Source organism: Anopheles stephensi, chromosome 2 (genome assembly GCF_013141755.1).
Source record: "Anopheles stephensi strain Indian chromosome 2, UCI_ANSTEP_V1.0, whole genome shotgun sequence".
NCBI classification, from domain to species: domain Eukaryota; kingdom Metazoa; phylum Arthropoda; class Insecta; order Diptera; family Culicidae; genus Anopheles; species Anopheles stephensi.
Window position 1 is genome coordinate 81,945,082 of NC_050202.1, and position 21,801 is coordinate 81,966,882.

Sequence of the window (21,801 nt, forward strand, 5' to 3'; positions counted from 1 at the left end):
TCACGGTGGATCCATCCAAGGTTGTTAATCTGATATGCGCTATTTACAGCAAACGACCGGTACCCACAAGAACTGTCAAACTCTGCAACACACTTCGTTTGTATTGAAAAAAAAACCCCAAAAACAATCAATGGCGTATATTTTTTGTCACAATTTTTTTTCTGCTAGAAGGAGTGGCACGTTTGTACAAATCGTCAGTTTTTGTGATTTACCGTCAGACAGAGATCAAGTCATAAAACAAATAGGAAAGCCCAACCAAAACACGTTAGATCTTTAGGTACTTTAAGGTTATGCAAACTGTGTATTCAACAATCAGGAAAAACTAACAACCACACAGCGACCCCCAAACACCAAACGGTGGTCAAATACTTGTTCACTTAAATAAATATTAATAGATGTTCATCAAGTATCTTCGCATCATCGATTTTGGTTTCAGAATGCATCGAAAAAAAATCGTGCATAACTCTACCTACATATAAAAAATGGTCTCATTAACCCTGCAGGAACTTTAAGGTCACAGAAAAACCCTGCATTCAATCAAATACAATATTTTGTAATTATTACAGCAGTTGAATCGAGTGTTTCATAGGCCGAGCAATACAGTAGATTGTTTCTGTAGTATGTCTGGCACGTCATGAAAATAGCACCGGACAACCTAGACTCAAATAGATTTCAATTTCCCTATGATAAACTCTACTTACGTTGAACGATTGCCACTGATTGAGCAGATACTGGTGACATGCCTTGCATGCCTGCACCATGCCTTTCGGATCCTTCGGACGCGATCGTGCCGGTCTGTGGAGAAGAACAAAACACGCACATGAATCTCCACTGTACTACTGTCCAAAAACGCAGTCTACCCAGGTCTCTTACCTAGCGTGCGTTTCGTCGAATATCGGAAAGTACGGCTTTTCCTGGTCCTTCACGTCCTTCGGTTTGACGGTCGCGATCTCCATCAAACTGCCCCGCCTATGCTCATCCCCACACACATAGCACACCTCCGTCATCGAGTTCTTGTCCGGCATCGACAGATCGAGGATATCCGTACCGGTGCTGCCCGTGCTCCCATTGCTATTGCTGCCACTGCCGCGCAAACTGTTCTCGTCTGCCAACCCCAGCTGAAGCATACCTCCCACCGAGGACGTACTAACTCCACCACCGCCACCAACACTCCCGGTTGCCGAGTTCCGAAGGTCTAGTGCTCCCTCTTCTTCCAGCCGTAGATGATGCGTCTGCTGTTGTTGTTGCTGTTGCTGCTGTTGCTGCTGTTGCTGCTGCTGCTGCTGTGTTGAGTGTGAGGAGGTGGACGAAGACGACAGTGGACCAGCCGCACCACTGAGATGCTGATGGTTCCTGTGGTGTTCCGTGCCCGCACTGCTGTTGTAGTTCACCATTTTGAGCTTGTGATGCGCAAAGGACGACATCTTGCGTCCATCGTAGCGCAGGCTTGCAGCTGCAGGCGACGGCACTGGCGATGGATTGTCGTGCGTGCTCGGACGTGGTGTGGTTGACTTTTCATTCCGACTCGACGGACGCGAGTTTGGTGCCGTCGGTTGCGATTGGACGGTGTTGGAGGGCGCATTCGTTCCTGCTCCGGCGGCGCCCGCTTGCTGGCTTGCGAGATGATTTTCGAGGAACCGTTTCGCGGGATGGTACGGTGGAGCGGTGCTTGTGTTGGAGCCTCCTACCCCTCCTCCTCCTCCTTCGCCCTTCGAATGTGGTGATTCGTTCCTTTGTGGGGCCACCCCTCGAAGAGGACTTTCGTTGCGTGGTGCCGTAGGTAGAGGGTACGGAACGGATGAGGCTCCTGGTGGTTGAGGCTGCGAAGAACGTGAGCTTTCCGATACTCCTCGACCTCCACCGGCTGGTTGCGGTGGAGGTCCACCAGCAGCGTACCCACCCGGTGGCGGAGGACCACCACCCAGATGGTCCGCACTCAATCCCAGCACCTGTGCCGCATACTCGCCCTGACTGTTCATCTCCGCACCGATGTAATTTTTGTCGTCCGTGCGCTTCAACCAATACAGTCGCTGTGAGAGTGGTTTGCCCTCGCGCTCGTGATAGTCCCACTGCTGGGCGAACGTCGTGAAGCACAGGTAGCAGGATCTAACCCCCACCTTGGCCGGTGTCCAGGCCGGTACGCCGGCAGGAGGTGTGTGTGACTCGAGCAGCGGAAAGTGAGGCTCGTTCGGATTGTCCGGGTTCTGGCGCACCCGAAGATAGTATTTGTCCTGAGCGCCTAGGGCACCGCACACGTAACAAATGTTGGCCGGTTCGTCCATCGAGACGACCGAGGGCGAGCGGGAGCCAACCGTCGGATGGTGCGGATGGTAGGCCGCTGCTGAGACGGGTGTGCTGTGTTGGGACACTACCGGCAGCAGATGGGCCGGGTGCGATGGTGCCGATTGCCCATGCTGCAGATGATGTGGCTGCTGCTGGTGAGGATGGTAGGGATGGGCGGAGGAATTTGGAACCGGCTGGTGCTGTTGAGGCAGTTGCTGCTGATGCTGATGTTGCTGCTGTTGCTGGTGGTGTTGATGGTGCGACGGTGGTGGCGGGGGCTCCGGCTGCGCTAGGGAGCCCCCACGTAATTCGTTTTTAATGTATGCCTTTGCTTTTTCCATACTAATCTGTGAAGAGAAAGAGGGTAGAGTGGTATTAATAACAAAATTCTAAGGGAAAGTTCTATCAACGATCAATATAATCTCTAATAGTCCTCCCAATAGAACAAAAGTTCATCTTTGAAGACCTAGTAGATTTAGACCAGCTAAGGGCCCGCGCCAGACAAAAAGGGATTGTCTGGGTTCAAAGTACCTCGAGAGATAATCTTTTGTAAGTCAATCTAGATTTGACATATAGTCATGTTTTTGAGGTCCTCCAAAACTGCAGCTTTCATGGGTCACAAGACATGAGTCCACTACAAAACTTATCACGAAGGACGAAGGCTTCTGAGATATGAACTCCCTCCAAAGCTGGTGAAATTCTGATAATCGTACTTGGGAGAAAGATATGTAATAAGATAGTGGAATTATTGGTGTTAAGGGACAATGGACGAACAGCTATAATGGTGAGCTTTATGAACAGTTGTTTAGGTCGCCTACAAGGACGAGATTCGTCCACCAGAAAAGCTGGGATACAAATTGAGCTCGACAGTGCTACAAAAAGCGAAGGAATTTCTACAACATGTCAAGACCTCCAACGACTTCCAACGCCGAAGAAAGTAAGTGACACATTTCCTAATCTAGAAGTAGAAACATCAAAGGCCAAAGCTATCCAGTATGCTTCGAAATTTATCACAAACAGAACATCATCCCTCATCTATGACAAGCAGATGACAGTTCCAAGTCAAAAACACAAAACTGGAGCATATTACATCACCATTACGGTGTGCACGAGGAACATGTATGATGAGGATCCATGTGGATGAGAAAACATCCTCACTCAAAACTAAGACTCCCACCCAATGAATGAGCAACGTACTGGAAACTCCACCCATGACATGCAAAAACCAACGATTCAGGAAGCGATGTCGTTGTTTTTATGTCGGAGGTCTTCAATAAGGTTCCTTTCGGAATGGAATGGAGGACACACTACCGAACCCCGCGCGCCAACAATGGTCAGGGGTCGCTGGAAAAGGTTATCGAGAGGACATTTGACCATGGGAGTTGATCCGTGCGGTATTCATTCGCCCTATCATCTTACCACACACAACCAAGCTCAAAAGGTTTGACCCCCGCGCCAAAGCATACACACACACACAGCTATACGGAGCTACACTCACACGCGTGGTTGCGGGCAAAAATGGAAGCCGCCCGAAAAAAGGTTATCAGCGTTCGACGCGCGCCATTGCCATCGTTTGTAATCTATACACGCCAGGAGTAAAAGCCAGTGCACGGTTGATGATCGGTCCGTGTTGTCCCAAACTACCACCACCTACTCAATTGGAACAGACGCACACACACACATTCGCCGAGTGACCTATGATCGGATCGCGTCTGCTTTTTGCCACTGAAACATCCCACGAAACGGTGGTGGTACAGTATCAAAATGATGCTTCCTCACATAGAATTGCAGGGGTTTCCAGGTGATCGGAGTGGACCCAATTTTTTTTTTATTGTTAGCATTTTAAGTCACTTATTATCAGACAAAACTTCGTATTCCTAAACGCCAAATATTTAACCAATTTTAAAAACCCCAGAAAATATTTAATGAAAAATATAAAACCCTGTCGATCGACACCCGCGCGAAAGAGACGCGCATAAATCACGCAGCAAGAACACCCCGACGATTGACGCGATTGAGTATTGGATTTAAATGTTAAAACGGGACGGATTCTACGCGTTTTTGCTCGTATTCTCTCTTTTTCTCCTGTTAGTGCTAAAAAATCTCCCAGCCCCCTTTTTTATCCCGCAGCAGATCAGATCGTGCGATGAATCCGTGCGAAACGCAAAGTTTATAACGAGATTCCGCGACGCGAACTAGAGCCACGCCGCGTACTTGTGTGTGCTAATGAACTGTGAGGTCATTCGGCAGTCTGCATGTGTGCGTCTGTTTGCTTGTTTGTTTGTTTATTTGTTTGTTTTGCAACGTTTGCTTGCTGTCCCTGCTGCTGTTGGCAGCCAGGCTTTTGGGCCGTTTGTTTGTTTTTGTGTTGTGTCTTGGGATGGGGAGGAAAAAAAAAACTTTTTGCGTCGCTTTCTCATCAAACGAAAACTACCTCCCCCCGCTGCTTCTTGTGTTGTGTTTTTCTTCACTTTTCCCCCCCTCCAAACATATGGTTAGTATTGTTGATGTTCAAGGACTTTTTCAATATTATAAGAAGAAGAAAGAATCACAACGAAACGAATCGTTTTAAAAGTAAACATAATCTGGTCGTTTAAAATGTAATCACATGGTAGCAGTTTCAAACGGAGATTAATTAACATTTTCCAAATAAGAATGAAATCAACAGCGATTTAGTGTCGGGGCAGTGAGTAATGAAATAGTGAGACAACACGTCCTAATCCTAATCAAATCAATCTTTGACTGCGAGCTGCTGTCTGTAGCACACCACAAAATACACTTCTTTTGCCAACCTAAAGAGCTGTGCCAAACGATCGCGCCCAAGGTATGCGTTATTTGTGTACCGCGTGTGAATGAATGAATGAATGAAATTTAGATTGCCACAGCTCACTGCAAGTGGCAGATAGCATGCCGAAGCTGCCAAGCCAAATGTGCAATGAGGTGCAACGCGATGAGTTGCATGAAATGAAGTATTTTGCTACCGGCAAACGCAAGCGCCTCCTTTCAACAGAATGTTTTAAATAAGAGCCAAGAGCAGCTTCAAAGAAAGTAGCCAGCACGGAGCAAAATTGTTTACATTACATCCTAATACCCACCTGAATCGATACTACATTATTGCAGAAGTGTTTCGTTTACCATTCTACAGATGTAGTTACTTATTGGTCGTGCATAATGTTTGCCACTTTCTTTGTACCTGACGAACGATTCTAGTAGAGCGCCATTCAGAAATTTCTCTTCTTTTGTGTAAGTTGAATTTTAATTTAAACACTCGACGCCTTAGAGAGGTCACAGTGGCCGAAAAGGATTTTTGTAGCCTCGATGGGCATATAAAGAAGCATTTAAAAGCCATGATGTCTTTCGACCGTATCCTTTGAAACCACAGATATGCCTTACAGAAATACAATACAATAGAGTGGGAAAACCCTGCCCCAAAAAATAAAAAGGTTTTCTTTTGTGAACGCTCAACTGGATCATATTACCGGTGGCATAATTCAAATATTGAAAATAACAACATACATTGCTGCCTTGTGTTTACGTTGCGCAAAATTTCGATAAACAAATTCTTCGCTTCATGTTTGTCCTTTCGAGGATTTCTTCCTCAGAAAATCCACAAGCCTTCCGTCTCTCAAATTGCCTATGGAAACCATCCCATTCCAGTTTGGGGTGGGGTGGCTATTATGTGGAGAGCAATTCCGTTTTCTCCTTGAGGCCACGGATGGGACATTGCTTGGCAACGCCATCCTTGTGGGCCTCAATCATAAGCCTTTATTGCACACAAACACACATACACCTACGAAAATCCGTTGTCGACGTCTGGGCTGTAACAGCTTCATGTAATAATAGCAAAAAGCCTTCCCAATGCCTGACAAACACATTTGATCGTTAATCTTAAGAACAATTCGTCTCGGGTTCAATATTTTCTTCGTTCGTCCGCGTCCGCGAGTATTGACTACTATAGCACTGAAATCGATTTTTATAGTACATCGTTGCAAAGTAAATAAAACGAAAAACCTTGAAGAATGCATTCCCCTTTTAAATTGCATCCATTTGTTCCATAATTCTGTCATACTTGTTCTCCCTCCCCTTACTAGCCAGAGGTAAGTAGGTTCTCTTCTGTTTTTCTTTTATTACCACACAAAACCATAAACCCAAACACGTTCGATGAAGCACGGGACGATGGTTCGAACAGTGCCCTTTCGAGTCCTGTCCGGTTAACCAGCAACATGTTCTACCTTCGGGCAAAACACGAACCAATTCCAGCTACATCCAGCAAGCGGGTTGGGAATGGATGGTGTCTTTGGCGGTTTCAAAAGAGCTCATTCCCATTTAAATATGCACCATGAAATGATAAGTGTATGTAAATGTTAATCAATTTTAAGTAGAAACATGGATTTTTTACATAATTTTTAAATGACCAATTTTTTAATAACACTATTAGGGATGTCTTATTTTGATGCTCAAACTGTTTATCTTCCAGAGAAAAAATGGCTCAGAACTTCAGAGACACATAAGATGAAGTTTATAACTAATAGCGCAGTTAAAGACTGACATTGGAATCTAAACTAAGTCCCTGTAGAGCAAAATAGTAGTTTATGACTCATAATACTAATAATGAGAGCAACTCTTCAACCCCATGTCCTAAACTTCTTACACCAGACCTGCACTGCAGCTGGAATCTTTAGGTGGGAAGATGACTTCCTGTACTTCCTGCTCATCAAGCCACTTGTTGTTTCATTTCACTCTATTTCCTTTTCCTTCCATCGGTAATTACGTTTAGACTCGTTTAAGTAATTAGTTTCAAGCTATTTCTGTACAAAAGCTGCTATTGCTTCAAGGAGAATCTAACTCCTAATGCTCTCAAAACTGAGTCCTAGTCCTTTTTTAGGCTAAAGCATATTTTGAAGATTTAGGGTATCTTTCTTTAAAGTAGTACAGATTTATATACATTTAAGGGCTATGTACTCAGTCCTTTTACGACTAGACGAGTCTAATCTAGCTGAGAAAAAATGCCAACCTTTGCCTTGGGTTCCGGATAAACGCTTTGGCTCAAAATGTTACGATCCAAGGGAAATGTTATCGTCCAACGTCCAGTCTCCTAGTCTAGTTTCCAAAATGTCTATGCCATGCCTTCTTTGCTTTGAGCTTTACATTTACTCTTCGTCCACATGTTTTATAGCAACGCCGGCAAATCCGCAACTGTTTCGTGAGGATATGTGTGTGAGGCCTCAGCCTGAGTTTTGGTACGCAATGTGCGATAGGTTCATCACACTTATCCTTTCCCATTTCAACAACCCTTACTGTAGGAGGGACAGAAAAGCAAATATGCATAATTGGATGAGTAAACGAGCTACACACTGTCAAATGCTACTACGCAACGATCACCCACTAGGAGAGTCGTCTCTCCAACGTTGTCCCTCAAGAAATGGGGATTTTCAACAGTTTTCTCCCTCTCTCACCCCGATGACTTCCCACGTCAATTCACCACCAATCCACCCAGTCGCCTACCCTACCATCCTTGCAAAAGCTTTTACGTCTGTTTCCTTTTGCGTGTCCGCGCTGCTTTCTATTGCTACGCAGAATAACAACCGGCGGACACTTGGGCAATATAAATTGAGTTACGGGAAAAGTTTGCTTGCTTTACACAAGGCCATCGTCTATAACAGCAGCAGGCACCGGATAGACGAGGGGTGTGGGACAAAGTGTGCTGGAGAATATCAAACAATGTAATATGGAAATGGTTACGCTTTCCCAGTGGTAGAATGTGATTCTTTTTCATCGTCTTTGCTCGTCCGTAACTTCAGTTCGGTTTCATACAACCTGGGAGGAGAAGAAGGTCGAGGCTGGGAAAACAACCAGTCACAATAGAAGAAAGGCTTCGCTTTCGCTGGAAATGGCTTTAAACTACATTTATGCTGTTTTTAAACTTTCAATAAACTGAAACTGTTTGGTGTTTGGTGAACTGCGTGGCGCCAACTTCGTCTGCTGCTGCTTTGTTGGGCTTTGAAGCCTACCATTTAGGATAAGTGTTCGATAGCATTAGAAACTGCGGAGAGCCTCTTTTTTGTTCTAGGTTTCTTCACGACCTATAAATGCCTAGACTAATTTATATCTCTGACGCCGAATTATCTATCCTTGCTATGGAGAAATGCTCTGAAGAGGATTCAAAATTTAGTTCTAGATATTTCTGAGGATATCGAGATCGAGGTCCTAGAACTCCAACACTGTTAAGTTTTGTATTTTAATATCTCATCTTCTTCACTAAGGTTTATTGAAGCTCCCAAAGTGAAAACAATTTTGAAAACATAACTCATCTATGAATCCTGACACTAGAAACGATGTCTTCAAAGTGAGCTCATGCACTGAACTCAAACTTCCAGTAACGTTATTCATGTTTCACGGACTCAGCAAGATCTGCAACTGAGAACCAGATACATCGGGGGAATTTTCGACTCTGTTAGGCCCAATATAACTGTAGTTGTTTTTTCTTACGCTCTACATGATTGTTTTTTCCCTTGACTTTACAAGATCTAGCGAGCACGCAAAAGTAAATGTCTATTATACATTTCAGTTAACGCTGACTCAGACGAAACGGAGACAAACGCATTCGATAGCATGGAACGAAGCTCTTGGGTCAAAAGCGTTCAACGCGACGGTTTGTTGGGAACCATGACCGCATGAAGGGGTAGAATTTCAACAGTACTTTGGAGCAGCAGCAATAACAACAAAATGGAATGTCCAGCACGAGTAAGCAAAAAAATTGAAGAAGCTAAAAAAGGCCCCCCCCCCCTCCTCCCCTCAATCAACGTCGTCAACAACATCACAAGAGCCCCCCACCAGAAAGCGCATACACACACACACCAGGCGTTACGAAATGCAAAACGAAGAAGCCAAAAGCGATTAGCGTAAAAGCGCAAGCACCACACGCAGCAACATGATAAGCGGCCACAAGCCCATACGTACACACACACACACACACATGATGACTGGCCTGCATTTTCCGTCCCTGCTTGAAAAGAGGGTGCAAAAATGGGGAGAACCAGAGAGAAGAAAAAGAAACGAAAGGAAAACGATGAAACACCACACCACCACGACATCGTGTGTGCAAATATGGTATAAGTGATGGGGGGGAGGGGGGGTGGGGGGAGTACATAAATTGGAAGCGTGGAAACGATTTTAACCCCATGTCCACCACACTCGCCTGCCTCACTGGAACCCTCCCTCCCTCTGCTTCTCCTTTATCCCCTTCGAAACCGGCATTTTACCGGTGAGGTCCAGCCATGCTGCTGCTATCACCCCAATTGTGAAGGGTAGCGCCCCGAAGGGACACCCCACGATCAAACGAAAGCGACGAGTGCCAACGGTCGGTTAATAATCAGCTTTCCTATCTCTTTCACACACCCAACCCTGGTGAGGAGGTTCGCGCCGACTTTTGAACGAGAACGATCGAGAGCCCGTTCTGTGGCTGCCGCTTGCCCATTTTGAAGAAGCCCTTTTTCTCAAGCATAAATCGCGCTACACTCTCTACCCAGGAGAAAGAGCAAATGTGAGATTGGCCCCCAAGGGGGGAAAAAAGCTCACTGACCCTCGTAGTAGTGAGTGAGGTTAGGAAAAAAAAGAAAGGAAGATCGTCTTCAGAGCACATCCTCCGTAATCGGTTTTCATCACCCGGCACTCAACGTGAGCTAGAGTTCTTGCCGGCAACCGAGAGAGTGTTTGTGGCCACAGCTTAAAAAGAGGTCTTTAATGGAAGAGGAAACACACCTTGTGAACTGACGGAAGTCGATGCAGTTGTTGTAATCGCATCGGTTCCGCTCTACGGTCATCCCGATTTAACTCCACTTCCTCCAAGTGTGTGTGCGTGTGTGCAAATGTGAACTAAACGTTAAATTTATTCCCTGTCCCTTCTACCAACCACCCACCAAGGGCCAATATTTTCGCGCGGGTCACTCGGGCGAACACGGGATGAGCATCACATCACTCATCTCCAATGGATGGTGGCGCGGAGAGACTTCAGCCACGAGCACCTAGACGAGAACCGTTGGACGGGTGGAGGTCATAATAAAGGGAGGAAATTGTTTGCAAATTTATTGGAACACATTTGCGAAATGTGAACCATGGGCATGTGGTGATGGAGAGGGGTGCGATTGGTGGGAGAATGCAAAATGATTTGTTGCCTACCTATACTACAATCCCGCACGCACACACACATGGCACAGAAGCCGCCAGCATATTGAATCAGTGTGCGAAGGAAGGCTCGAACCGATTTCAAGAAATTGTTTCGCGCTGGGATTGGACAACTCTACCCCAGCCAGCTACGTTCTAGCGAATTAATGACTAATACGTGCGAAACGATTAGACGATCATTAGCTTACGAACGAGAATAGAGGTGTGTGTGTGTGTGGGAATGATTTTTGATAAATTGCTCGACCGTACGGGTGAAAACTATCTTATGATAAATTGGAAAGACCGACAACCTTCACCCGACGAAACGCACAGCACAAAATGGAACCCCCCTCGGTTTCTCCGATCAACGATCGATACAATTTTCTAAAACGCTACCGCGGAAAGCAAACATACTGCACGCTGCTCTCCCTGTCGGCACAATGGCGCCGATTCTTCTCTACACCCCACCACCACTACCTCTCACGGGGGGGTTTTCCTTCCCCCACTAGCCTGCCCTTACACCCACCCACAGCAGCGGGAGCGTCGTGTGTTCAATCATCAATATTTACCTGTCCTCAATATTCGTATATATTTGCGCAGCGGTTGGACACGCATACACTTCTCAAGAGTTACAACACACATCACAAAGAACAAGACACCCCCTCCCCCCACCCCTTTTTTTTGGTGGTGAGCTAGGGGACAGCTGATACCAGGCGTGGAGGGATATAAAAATGTGCATCGATTTGAAGGAGGCTATATTTAATGTCAAGTTGAAAAAACTATTGCAAGAATGATGGCTTTACAAGAGAACTGCTGGTGCCGTGACTAAGATATGTTCTACTGAACACACCTATTATATTTGCAGTAGAAGAGAAAGAGTAACAAACCGTATTTATACTAAGACATTCAGACAGAACTATTGGTGCCGTGACCAGGATACTATTCTTTTTCTTCCCTGGCATTACAACCTCGAGAGGTCTCGGCCTGCCATTTCTGGCTTTCTGTGACTAGATTTTACCCGTAGCAAAGTAGTCAGCCACGCGTACGGGGAGGCGGTCTGGATGGGATTTGAACACCGGTCCTGCCGTGTGAAGACCGGCGCCGGCAAGAACATCTCGGACACCGGACCGCCCAAACCAGGATACTATAATAGTTATAAATAAATAAATATTCTCCAAAAAAACCCGGAATCTAGCGACGATAATTGGTGCCATGACCAGGATAAAATACTGCTTTGAGGTCCATGATGACTTCAGTTGGAAGCAGGAAGTTTTCAACCGACTTCTGTCAAACACCTGTCATACAATTGTGGTGAAGTTGGGCAATCTTCAAGCATACAGCACACAGCATACAGTAAAGCTTGCTGAAGTCATCACTGATATCGACGTTAGACTAGCCTAGCCAAAAATGACTGTAAGGCTCTTATTATGCCTGACTATGTCATGAGAAGTCAAAGTCACTTGGTTTCCAACAAATAGCCGGTGCCATGACCAGGATACAATATTACTCTCAAAGGGAAAGGTTATATAATAGAGAAAATTGGTTTAAACTCAGCCAGCAAGCATAAATAAACAAAAAGCGTAATCAATCCATCCTCGCCACTTGTAACATATGCCCTGGTGCCACCTGCTTCGTTTACCAAACAATTTTATGCTTACCACCAAAGCATGTGACGATGGTTCGATAAAAATTCAGATAAAATCGCCATTTGATTAATTCCCCAATTCACGCAACAGTTATAGTCTACCGCCCAAAGAAGAACGGTACAGAAACATGTAAAACTCCCCAAAAGCGGGACGAAACCGCACAGAAGAGAGTCGTCCATCAGAAATCATGTTCCAGAAGAGGCTCACTTCACGATCGAATTCGCGCTTAACGCGCTCTGTTCTTCTCTGCTCATCTACACTCTTCCGGGCGTTCACGGGCGATCATTCGGTGGCTATATTGACGTCCACAGAGCGTTGCTTCACCTCAATACGGGGAACTTCTTCTCGCGATACGCTTCATCACCCAATCATCCCAATCCCCTCGCTTTTTGACGAGGGATGGGATAGCAATATGACGCGGAAGGCTTAACCATCATTCGAACGAATTTCAAGATCATCCCGAGAAGCCGTTTCCAGCCTCTTTTTTACTGCCCACCGTCATAAAAAGAGTCGATTACAGGGAAGTAAAAACTCCCCATCCGTGTTCAGAGTTACTTTCGTTCACGGGGAACACGAAATGTCAGTTTTCTAACCTCTCTTCAGACCCTTACCGAGGCGCTCCGGGGCACCGAGATCGGGAGCTGTAAAATAGATTTAAGCTGGCAGAGCGTGTTGGCAACTTTATGTTTCTACAGCCGCTCCAACATCTCTTCGCTTGCTGCCTCGGAAAACGTTGCGGCAGAAGAGGTTCTTCATCCCAATCTTCCTACTATCCGCGACTAATGATCTTCACCCATCCGCCCGTACCACCACCTCAGCTTCAGACGAACAAGAGTGGGATGAATAAAGAGCGAAGATCGATTTCAATCCGATCATGCCACTTCACCCATATCGATCCTCGCGCAGAGGAGGAGGAACTGATGAAGATGAATAATCGGCGCTTAGAGCTGTTGCCGGTGGTGTGCCTGAACGAAGGGGTGCACCTTTCTCCGCCTCTATATCCTCCTTCCCAGCAATCATCTCGCGTTGCCTTCGTTTAGCGGCAGCAGTTGTTATGCTGGAAACGGTAACAAAACCGCCACTTGTGGCCCGACCAGGCATCGGAATCTGTTTATTAATAAGCATTAAATACTGCTCCGTTCCTTCCGCAGCGGTGAAAAGATGAAGCGCTGAGAACAATAGCCCAGACAACGGACGCTCGCCAAATTCGAGGAAGGGATGCATATACAAGCATGCGATATTACTTCAGCTCCACAGCGGAAACCTTGTCTCACCACAGCTCCCTACAACCCCACTAGCAGGGAGATGCATTATTCATCAGTGTTTTCATCCCGTGTCCCGGGTATGTGTACCGGGTGTCGGTGACAATCAACGCAAATCGAAAGGTAAGACTTGGTGCAGTATAATGAAGCAGGTATTCTGCTCCAGCACCCACACCACGGATAATCTCGCCTAAGCCCATCCGCCCACCCACCATCGTGTACGATGCGCATCACTTACTATTGCCCTACCCTACCCCGCTAGTCTGCCACCCCCCAATAAATCAACCACAGACGTCATAAAGCGCCAAAGAGCAACAAACGACCCTAAGGAGGGCTTGTATCCGAACAATGGCACCGAAGAATGGTTGTGCGCATTTCCTTTGCCAGTGCGCGCGCTGAACGGGGAAAAAAAAGGTAACATTCTACCCAAGCGCGTTCTTCTGCTGGAACGATTTTCTCTTCCTTCCCTCAGGCCCTAGCGCGAGATTGCTATTGTAACGCGGGGGTGATAGGGGCCCCGGCGCTGCTGCAGGGATAAATGAAGATGCAAAAGGAAAAGCTTCACCAGAACGAAGTTTCTTCTAAACGAAGCGAAAACATTCTTCTGTTCATGGAGAGCACCCACACACGTACACTGGGGGACCGGCGAAAGATCTGGGTTACACCCTTCGCCAGGGCAACAATCTTCATGGCCTCAAGAACCGAACGCCGTAGACGATGTGGCCTTTGTTGCCTACGCTACGATTCTTCATTAAAAAGAAAGGGCTCGTGTGGGCTCTAAGCTCGCACACACACACACAGTAAACGCGAAAACAGGCACAGAATTTTCTGGTGAACCTTGAGCTAAAAACAAAACAACATTCGAGCAAACGTTTGCCAACAACTACAAATGATTACATCGGTTTCCTTCTGTACAAACAAGGGAGAGCTTTTCTGAGAGACTCTTTATACACATACACAGGATCTATTTCAGCAGAAGTTTGAAGTAAAAAGATTATCAATATTATTGCAGCTTACAGAATTTAGGTAGTCTCTTCCATTTAAAAAAGTGCCACACATAAAAAAGTGAAGGGCTGTTGTTCAAAGGTATCACACGTAGTAATTGAAGTTTTATGAACAACTTCCGCCATATTGGTTCTTAGAAGAGACACCGCAAATGCCTCCGCACTCACTGAACTTGGCCTACTCAAGAAGTCCCTGATATTACCCGCGGTCGAGTGGCATCACCGTATAATATCTCTACTATTTTGATGGAAGGATCAACTCCATCACAACACATAAATTCGGACCTACCGCACCTTCAAGAGCTGCCCTAGACGATGTCATTCCAAGAAAATGCTCAATTCACCAAATTCTGCTCAATTTAAGTCATTGCTCAGTACGAAAAACATTCAAGCACGTATCATTATCTTAACGCATTCTCCTTGTTAGCTTTTTAAGTAGGAGTGCTCGTGGACAGTTTCAAAGAACTTTACGAGCTAGAAACTTCCGCTCGACACGTGGCTTAAATATTTAAATGAGGTGGTTAGCCATGGAGACGATTCCCCGAAAGGCTTTGGAAATTTCGTGTAGCAGATTTGTTTAAATTTCTGGGAGATTCACGAAATGTTTAGTTCCAGATCATTCCACCAGTTGTGAAGTTGCACAGGAAGGTTCGCTTTGGAATATCTTTCGCCAATAATATGGAAGTAGCAAAGGCCCTTCAACCTATCTACCTATCTTGTACAATACATCCGAAGCGTGGCGGGTAGGCAAAATAATGACTAAGGGCTGTAACAAAATTACAACAACCACCACGTTGTAATAACACCCCTCGAACATGACAAATCCCTTACACGTTCGAATTCACTGTTTGAAGAAGGATAGCAGCACAACATTCCTTCCACAATTCCTTGACGGCTACCAAACCATCGAAAAACAACAAAACCCGTTGTTTAAAATGGCTAGCGCACACTTAAAACATGTGCCCAACAAACACACACACACACACACATTCCAACCGTGGTGGCTGCCCTGTACCCTTCAACCTTTTCGTCTTCACTTCCGGAAGGCACAGTGTGGTGCAAGCCCATTCTGTGTGCATTTAGCATCTCTCCACCCATCATCATCATCATCATCATCATTCACTTATCAACAACTACAATCATGCTGCTATCCATCGCCGAAAGGGTGATGAGGTTGTGCTGTAGTAGCGTGCACTTTTCAATATTGATTGCAACTTCGACAGAACTCAACACCACCCGCTTCCCACCCACCGGGGTAAAACCGCTCATCATCATGTTCACACAACAACAAAGTTGTTTTGAAGCAAAGCATGGAAATCCTATCACTGGTGTGCAGAAATGGTTGTTTTCCACCGAAAGGACAATGTATACGAGCGAGATCTAACAATGAAGGGGGTTTTAAATTTAAAATTAAGCCCAAGAAGTACACATAAACCGCTCCCAGCCCCCAAGTTCATGTGTGAAGCATACACGTGAGAGCATAGTGGCAAAGGCGGAAGAGACCATCTTGCATTAATGGTTCCTTCTTTGCATGGTAAATGCATTTTCGACTATTTTGATCAACTCATTTACATCGTCGGACGTACAGAACACATTGGAACTACTTTCGTGACAGCTGGTCTAGACGCAATTTGCCACGTGGTTTTGGTTCTGAGGATTTTGAAACGAAAAAAAAAGGACATGCTTCTAAACCGGTGAGTGCAATGTGAGTGTGAAAATTTACATCACACGAGTTTTAGCATGTGTTCTCTTGTGATACGGTTGCGGCTGTGCGCTGCACGTGCCCGGTCAATCATTGATAGCGCCGAGGGTCGCTACACCAATACACATCCACTATCTTGGCGACGGTTGTAGGAAACGTGAAGCATAAATTGCAGCTTTGTAATCACGGTCTAATAGGTCTTTGCTGCTGCTTGTTGGCTTAACGAGCACAGAGCTATTGCTGGGTATTTTTGGAGGACTTACTAACTAAGATAACACTAAGATAAGTAAGTCAGGCTGGGCAGGACATGACCTCTTCAGTTTGTACAGCCAAACAAGAAGAAGAGGATTTATCTTATACCACGTAGCTGGAAAATCAATTCTTGCTAGGGTATCCGTTCCTACTGTATGGTCAGAACCGCACCGATAGCTTCTCGGCCTTCTATTTGCCCTAGTAGCTATTACTTTTAACGTCAAAGCCTGCTACACAAGAACGAACCGGATGGGATTTCAAACTGATTCTGACGAGTCGGGAAAACCAGAACCACCACCAAAAGCGTGGTGTGGGCCTGAAAGAAAGCCTCAATTCTCCTAAAATATGAAGGAGTTTTATAGATAAAAAAAACTCTCAAAAAGTTCCAGATTATGTCATACATACCCATGTGTTTTGCCTTCTGTATGGTACAATGTAAAGCTTTGAGTATAAATCTTCCCTCTGCTGAACCCCTCGGTGATGCGATTATGACTAACGAACATAAACAAAGTGGGCAAAACAATCCCTCATCGATCCGTGTGAACCGAAAGTGTTTGGGGGAATGGGTTCATCAACGGCACGGATTATTTGGAGCCCATCCCAATCCGCACGCAACCCACCCGAAAATGATTTCCCAATGCTTACTTTGTTGCTATCCTAACGCTGTAGAGTGCGGCCGTTTTCAAAACGGTAGCGCCGTCTGCGGCAAAGCAGTGCTACCACTCGGCTCGTTGGCCAGGCAGCGGCCCAACGGACGGAAGGGCGCGCGCGCGGTTCGGTTCCGGGTTTTGTGAAGGAAATGGTTTAGCACTTCCTGCTCCCGGTTGGTGTTGATGGTGGGTTTGCTGGAGCTAATGCTGCTGCTGCTGCTGCTGCCGCTGCTTACTACTGCTACTGTGTGAGTACAATCGCTGCTGTGCCCGTGTCTGTGACGGGAGCTTGCTGTTGCTGCTGTGTGCGAATCAGCGGTTCACCTTAATCATACACACCCGCCGCCGCCCACGGATACACAAAGAGGCCTTTCTCCTCTACACCCCCAGCACACACAAACACACCTATACACACTCACGCACACGCAATACGCCCGGGCACTAAGCCGCCGCCGACGAGACGCAAAGGGATTTGGTAAATTGGATGACTTTTGCACCGCCGCACACACTACCACACACGACGCGCGGCTGATGACGGGAATGATAATGCTGCTGGTGCTGCTGCTGCTGCTTGTGGCGCTGCTGTTGACGATGACGACGATGCGGACGGTCGCACAACATTCTTATCAATCATCACATTCGCAACCGCCATCATTATCGTGGCATACATACATTCTTACGCACATATTCACACACGCACGCCACTAGAGGCTTATGGGAAAGGGCTATTGCCACACGCAAAAAGAAAAAAACAAAGTTTTCCTTTCTTTTCCCTGCCGCGGGGACACACTACTGAGGAGCAGATCGATCGCGAACAAATACACGTACACACGCACGCACGCACGCACGAACACTAGCACAATCCGCGGGGACCGATCGCTGTCGCGTAAACAATAATGCCTCTTCTTAGCACGATCCGCGGCGTACCCGCGCGAATCAGTATGGTACACTACACGGAACACACTCGGTGCACATACAAATAACACACAGGCGGAACACTACTACCACACTAACACACATACACTCACACGTGATACTGCGCGAAGGAAGGAGCACTGCGGAATTCTTCTTCCTTTTCCCACTCCTTCTTCTGCGCTTTTCTTCGACTTTTACTTTTGCTTTCTCGCTCGCTTCTCCTTTCGAACGCTTTTCCGCACCAAGTTGCGTGGAGGAGCACGGAACAGCAACAACAACAAAAATACACACTGCGCCCCAAAACGGCCTCACACACAAGAAATCAATTCCACCACTATCACGACACTAACAGCTTGCTGCTGCTACTGTGTACGTCGTCGTTGTTGTTGCTACGGCTACGGGCGCTGCTACTACGATTATTGCACACCAGCATCACCATCATCGCCATCGTTAGCCAGAGCCCGCCCGACAGCAGACACAAAGATGTGCGGCGTCACTACGACCGACGGTACGGAACAACTGCGGCAAACTGCGACGATACTTGGTGCTGCTGCTGCTGCTGATACCACACAACCGCGCTCGCTGCGAGCCACTCGTTTTTTTTTTTTCCTCCGTGCTTCTATTGCTACGGGGCTTTCCTATCCGGAGCGGTGTACGGGACCCGGGCCAGCGGAAACGATGAAATAGAACGATCGATGGAAGCTGCCAACAAATCGAGGAGGGCAGCAAAAGCACATGTAAACAAATACCACCCCGGCGGGAGGGCCCGTTAGAGGTTGTGTGCGGTTGTAGGAAGAGAGGCCTCACACTAAATTACACTGCACTGTACACACATACGCTCACACTAAGCGCCACACAGAGGCACACCGAGCTCAGCAGACGTGTCGACACGCCTGTGCCCTTTTTTTTCGTGGAGCACAGTTTCCTTCGGCAGGATGTGCGCGTCGTCGGCCCACGGTGTGTGCCGTGGAGTTGCTCCAAGTGCGCGACGTAGTATATATATTTTTCGTATCACACTACCTTTTCTTCCTGATCTTGGTTCGCCTTCTTGGACCAATAACGGTGGTAACCGACGGTAGGGAGAGAAGAGGAACAAAACAAACACACTCACACGCACTGCCTTCCCGTCAGGTGGTGCGCGCTAACCGAAACATCAATCAAACAAACAATCCAACCGAGCCGCCGACAGCACTATCTGCAAAATATGGTAAAAACGGTGTTAAGTACGCACAATTACTAGCTGGCTAGGCTTTAGCCGTCCGCGCATTTAGAAGATCACTTGAAGTTGCAGTTGGACCCTTTTTTGACAACCGAAACACATGGGTCCTCGGTCCTTTTCGCTATAAAATATCCGTATTCTAATCGAAGAACGAGGAAATGAGTGTTTTGCTATCACATATGGATGAGTAAGAACGAACAAAGCATCTCCAAATACAGCAACACATCGATGCTGCTAGCCGTGAAAGCGTTTCATCAAGTGCCACCATCTGGAAATAGACAATAAAACACACACAGTTAAACATTGTTCCGCTATTAATTACCGCAAGATATTCACCTTCTGATTAAGCAACATGCAGCAATATTATTCGTCTTCCAGTCGCACAAAACAATGAGCGGCGGTGTTGTTTGCCGTGCTGACAGCCGTACACCATACAACGCACAAAACGGCTGAAGCCGACACACGGGGAGCTGTCAAATGGCGATATGACAGTTCCTAAGCGCACGCATACTATTTCCCGTACTTTCGTACGACGGAGTGATGCAAACAACACCACCAACAAAGAAACAACCCGATGGAAAGCAATCGGGAGCAAGGACATGACTGACGTCCGGCTTTTTTCAGGTTGCGGTAACCAGCCGCCCGATCGCCCCACAACCCCCGTAAGGTTGTTGTCTCTCCCTCATTAGACAACCACCAACCCGGACCCCGGGATGAACGGAAAGGATGCATGCTAAACTAATCCTACAGATCCCAAATCCCAACAGTAATCCGCTTGTGGTGTTGGTGTTTCACAATTTCCCGCATGTCGTTTCCATGACGCCCTACTCTTCTGCCCTTCCACAATTTGCCCGCTCGTGTTGGACCGTCCATCTTGGGCCGTACACACGAGCTGGCCTTCGACCACATACACACGCACGCACACACACACACACGGTGCGATGGGGTGGTCCTCCGGGGTGGATTAACGTTTGACATAATGTCATTCCAACGACCCATCTGTCCATCGGCAAAACATAACCCCCCTTTCCTACAATCTTGCCTCCCCTGCTCCTTTCCTTCTCGCACCCTCTGCGTGTGCGACCCCAACCCTTCTAATTGGGGCGCTAATATTCGAATGTGGAGCTTCCTTTTTACACTATTTTCCGCGTTCCTTCCTGGTCGCTCTGTTTCTACCCTTCCACCCCGTACCGTAACCCTTTCTACACACTCTGATCGGCATGACGATTTTTCTTCTTACTCTTACACACTCTCCCTCTCTATCCCTCCCTGTATCCAATCGAGATGCTCTCCGCAGCGCCTACTACGTTACACGTCGTACAACGCCAGCAGGCTGAATCGAAGCGAACCTCCGCCTTTGCCCGTACGATGGCGTTCAGACGGCGACACACACCAGTGTATGCGTGTACACTTGGACTACCGCGGCTCGCAGGCAGGCGATGCGAACGTACCAACGAACCGTCCGAGCCACCTGTCCAACTTGCCCGGGCAACACTTCCGGCATCGCGTTTGCAAGACGCAGTCCCGAGGTGTAGTGCGTAGTGGCTGCTGTGACGATCGCTGCGCCTACCACGGATTCCGCCACAAAACGATTCCGGATCGTCCGGACACACAACACACCAGCAGCCACCGAGCACCCATATCACGCACACCACCGAAACTGCACTCTGCACGGGAAGAATCCTGCAATTCCACACACACGGATCGTTGCCTTCGTCGTCACCTTCTCTTCCTTGGTCTTGTGCTACTGACGCACACCGCTAGCCCACGGAAAGAAAACCCCACAATCGAAAACACACACGCACGACACGCTTTTCCAACAAAAAAAAAAACGCCCAACGAAAAAACGGTGCTACCTCGCGGATCTTACGGAATCGCGAAATCCGCATTTGTGTTAAGTTGCGTTACGATCGCTCGCCTGTGTATGCCTGCCTCCCTCTTGCCGTGTATGTGTAACCCGCACACACACACAAACACACGCGCGTGTACGGCTTGTCAAAAAGAGGTCCAACCACGGAACCGCTCCTTTTCTCGTGGTTCACGATCGGGCTTTGCCACTATTTCGCGCACAGCTTCTCACCTTTCACGAAAAACCATACCAGCGGACGGTGCACGGTTTTAGCGGGCCCGTGTATTGTCTATTTGTTAGGTTATTGCACGATTTTTCTAGGAAATATGGGGAAAAAAATGGGAGAACAAACCGAAACCGCGACGAAACGATTCCTTTGCTCTTTCTGTCGTGCTGACTGTCAAACACACGCACACAAAGGCACAGCGCCCTTACACGGAACCGCATGTACACGGTTAGAGCGGGATGGGGCAGTGTGTTCGATCCGCATGGAACGGGTGCGCCAGACCGGTACGGAGCGATTTAGTTTATACGGGCATCCGCAAGATGGCGTTCGTTCGGAGAGGGAATGTGTGCTGGTGTGCGTGCAATCGGTCTCCGTTTTCGCCCTGATGTGTGGAGCGTCGGGCGAAATCGTTCGACATTTTTGACATGCAATGAGCTGTCAGTTAATTTCGAAAAATTGTTTTGTTTTTTGAAATTATTTAATTTGACCGTTGGATTAAATGAAAGCGGTTGGAAACATTTGTACATAAAATTAAACAAACCACTAGAATACTAGAAATACAGGGTAACGGGACGGCCTTTTACACCACAAAGCCGGCCATCAAATCGTACGCCGGACTCGTACGCAGTA

General features: G+C 47.1%; 1 protein-coding gene across 6 annotated transcripts in view; it reads right to left on the reverse strand.

The window, feature by feature from the left end:
- The window catches only part of LOC118505612 (trithorax group protein osa), an 82,971-nt gene extending 61,534 nt beyond the window's left edge, over nt 1–21,437 (reverse strand). For 2 of the 6 annotated variants that reach the window (XM_036041657.1, XM_036041652.1), the window contains exons 1-4: nt 21,177–21,344; nt 16,958–19,072; nt 874–2,630; nt 702–795 (exon numbers count right to left, since the gene is read on the reverse strand). In XM_036041657.1, coding sequence (XP_035897550.1) covers nt 702–795; nt 874–2,624 — 1,845 coding nt within the window. In that variant the 5' untranslated portion in view covers nt 2,625–2,630; nt 16,958–19,072; nt 21,177–21,344. Of the gene's footprint in view, nt 1–701; nt 796–873; nt 2,631–16,957; nt 19,073–20,819; nt 20,928–20,952; nt 21,039–21,176 lie in introns of those variants that run through there. The other 4 variants (XM_036041653.1, XM_036041654.1, XM_036041655.1 and 1 more) reach the window with 4 other exon arrangements.
- Between the last annotated feature and the right edge of the window lie 364 nt (nt 21,438–21,801).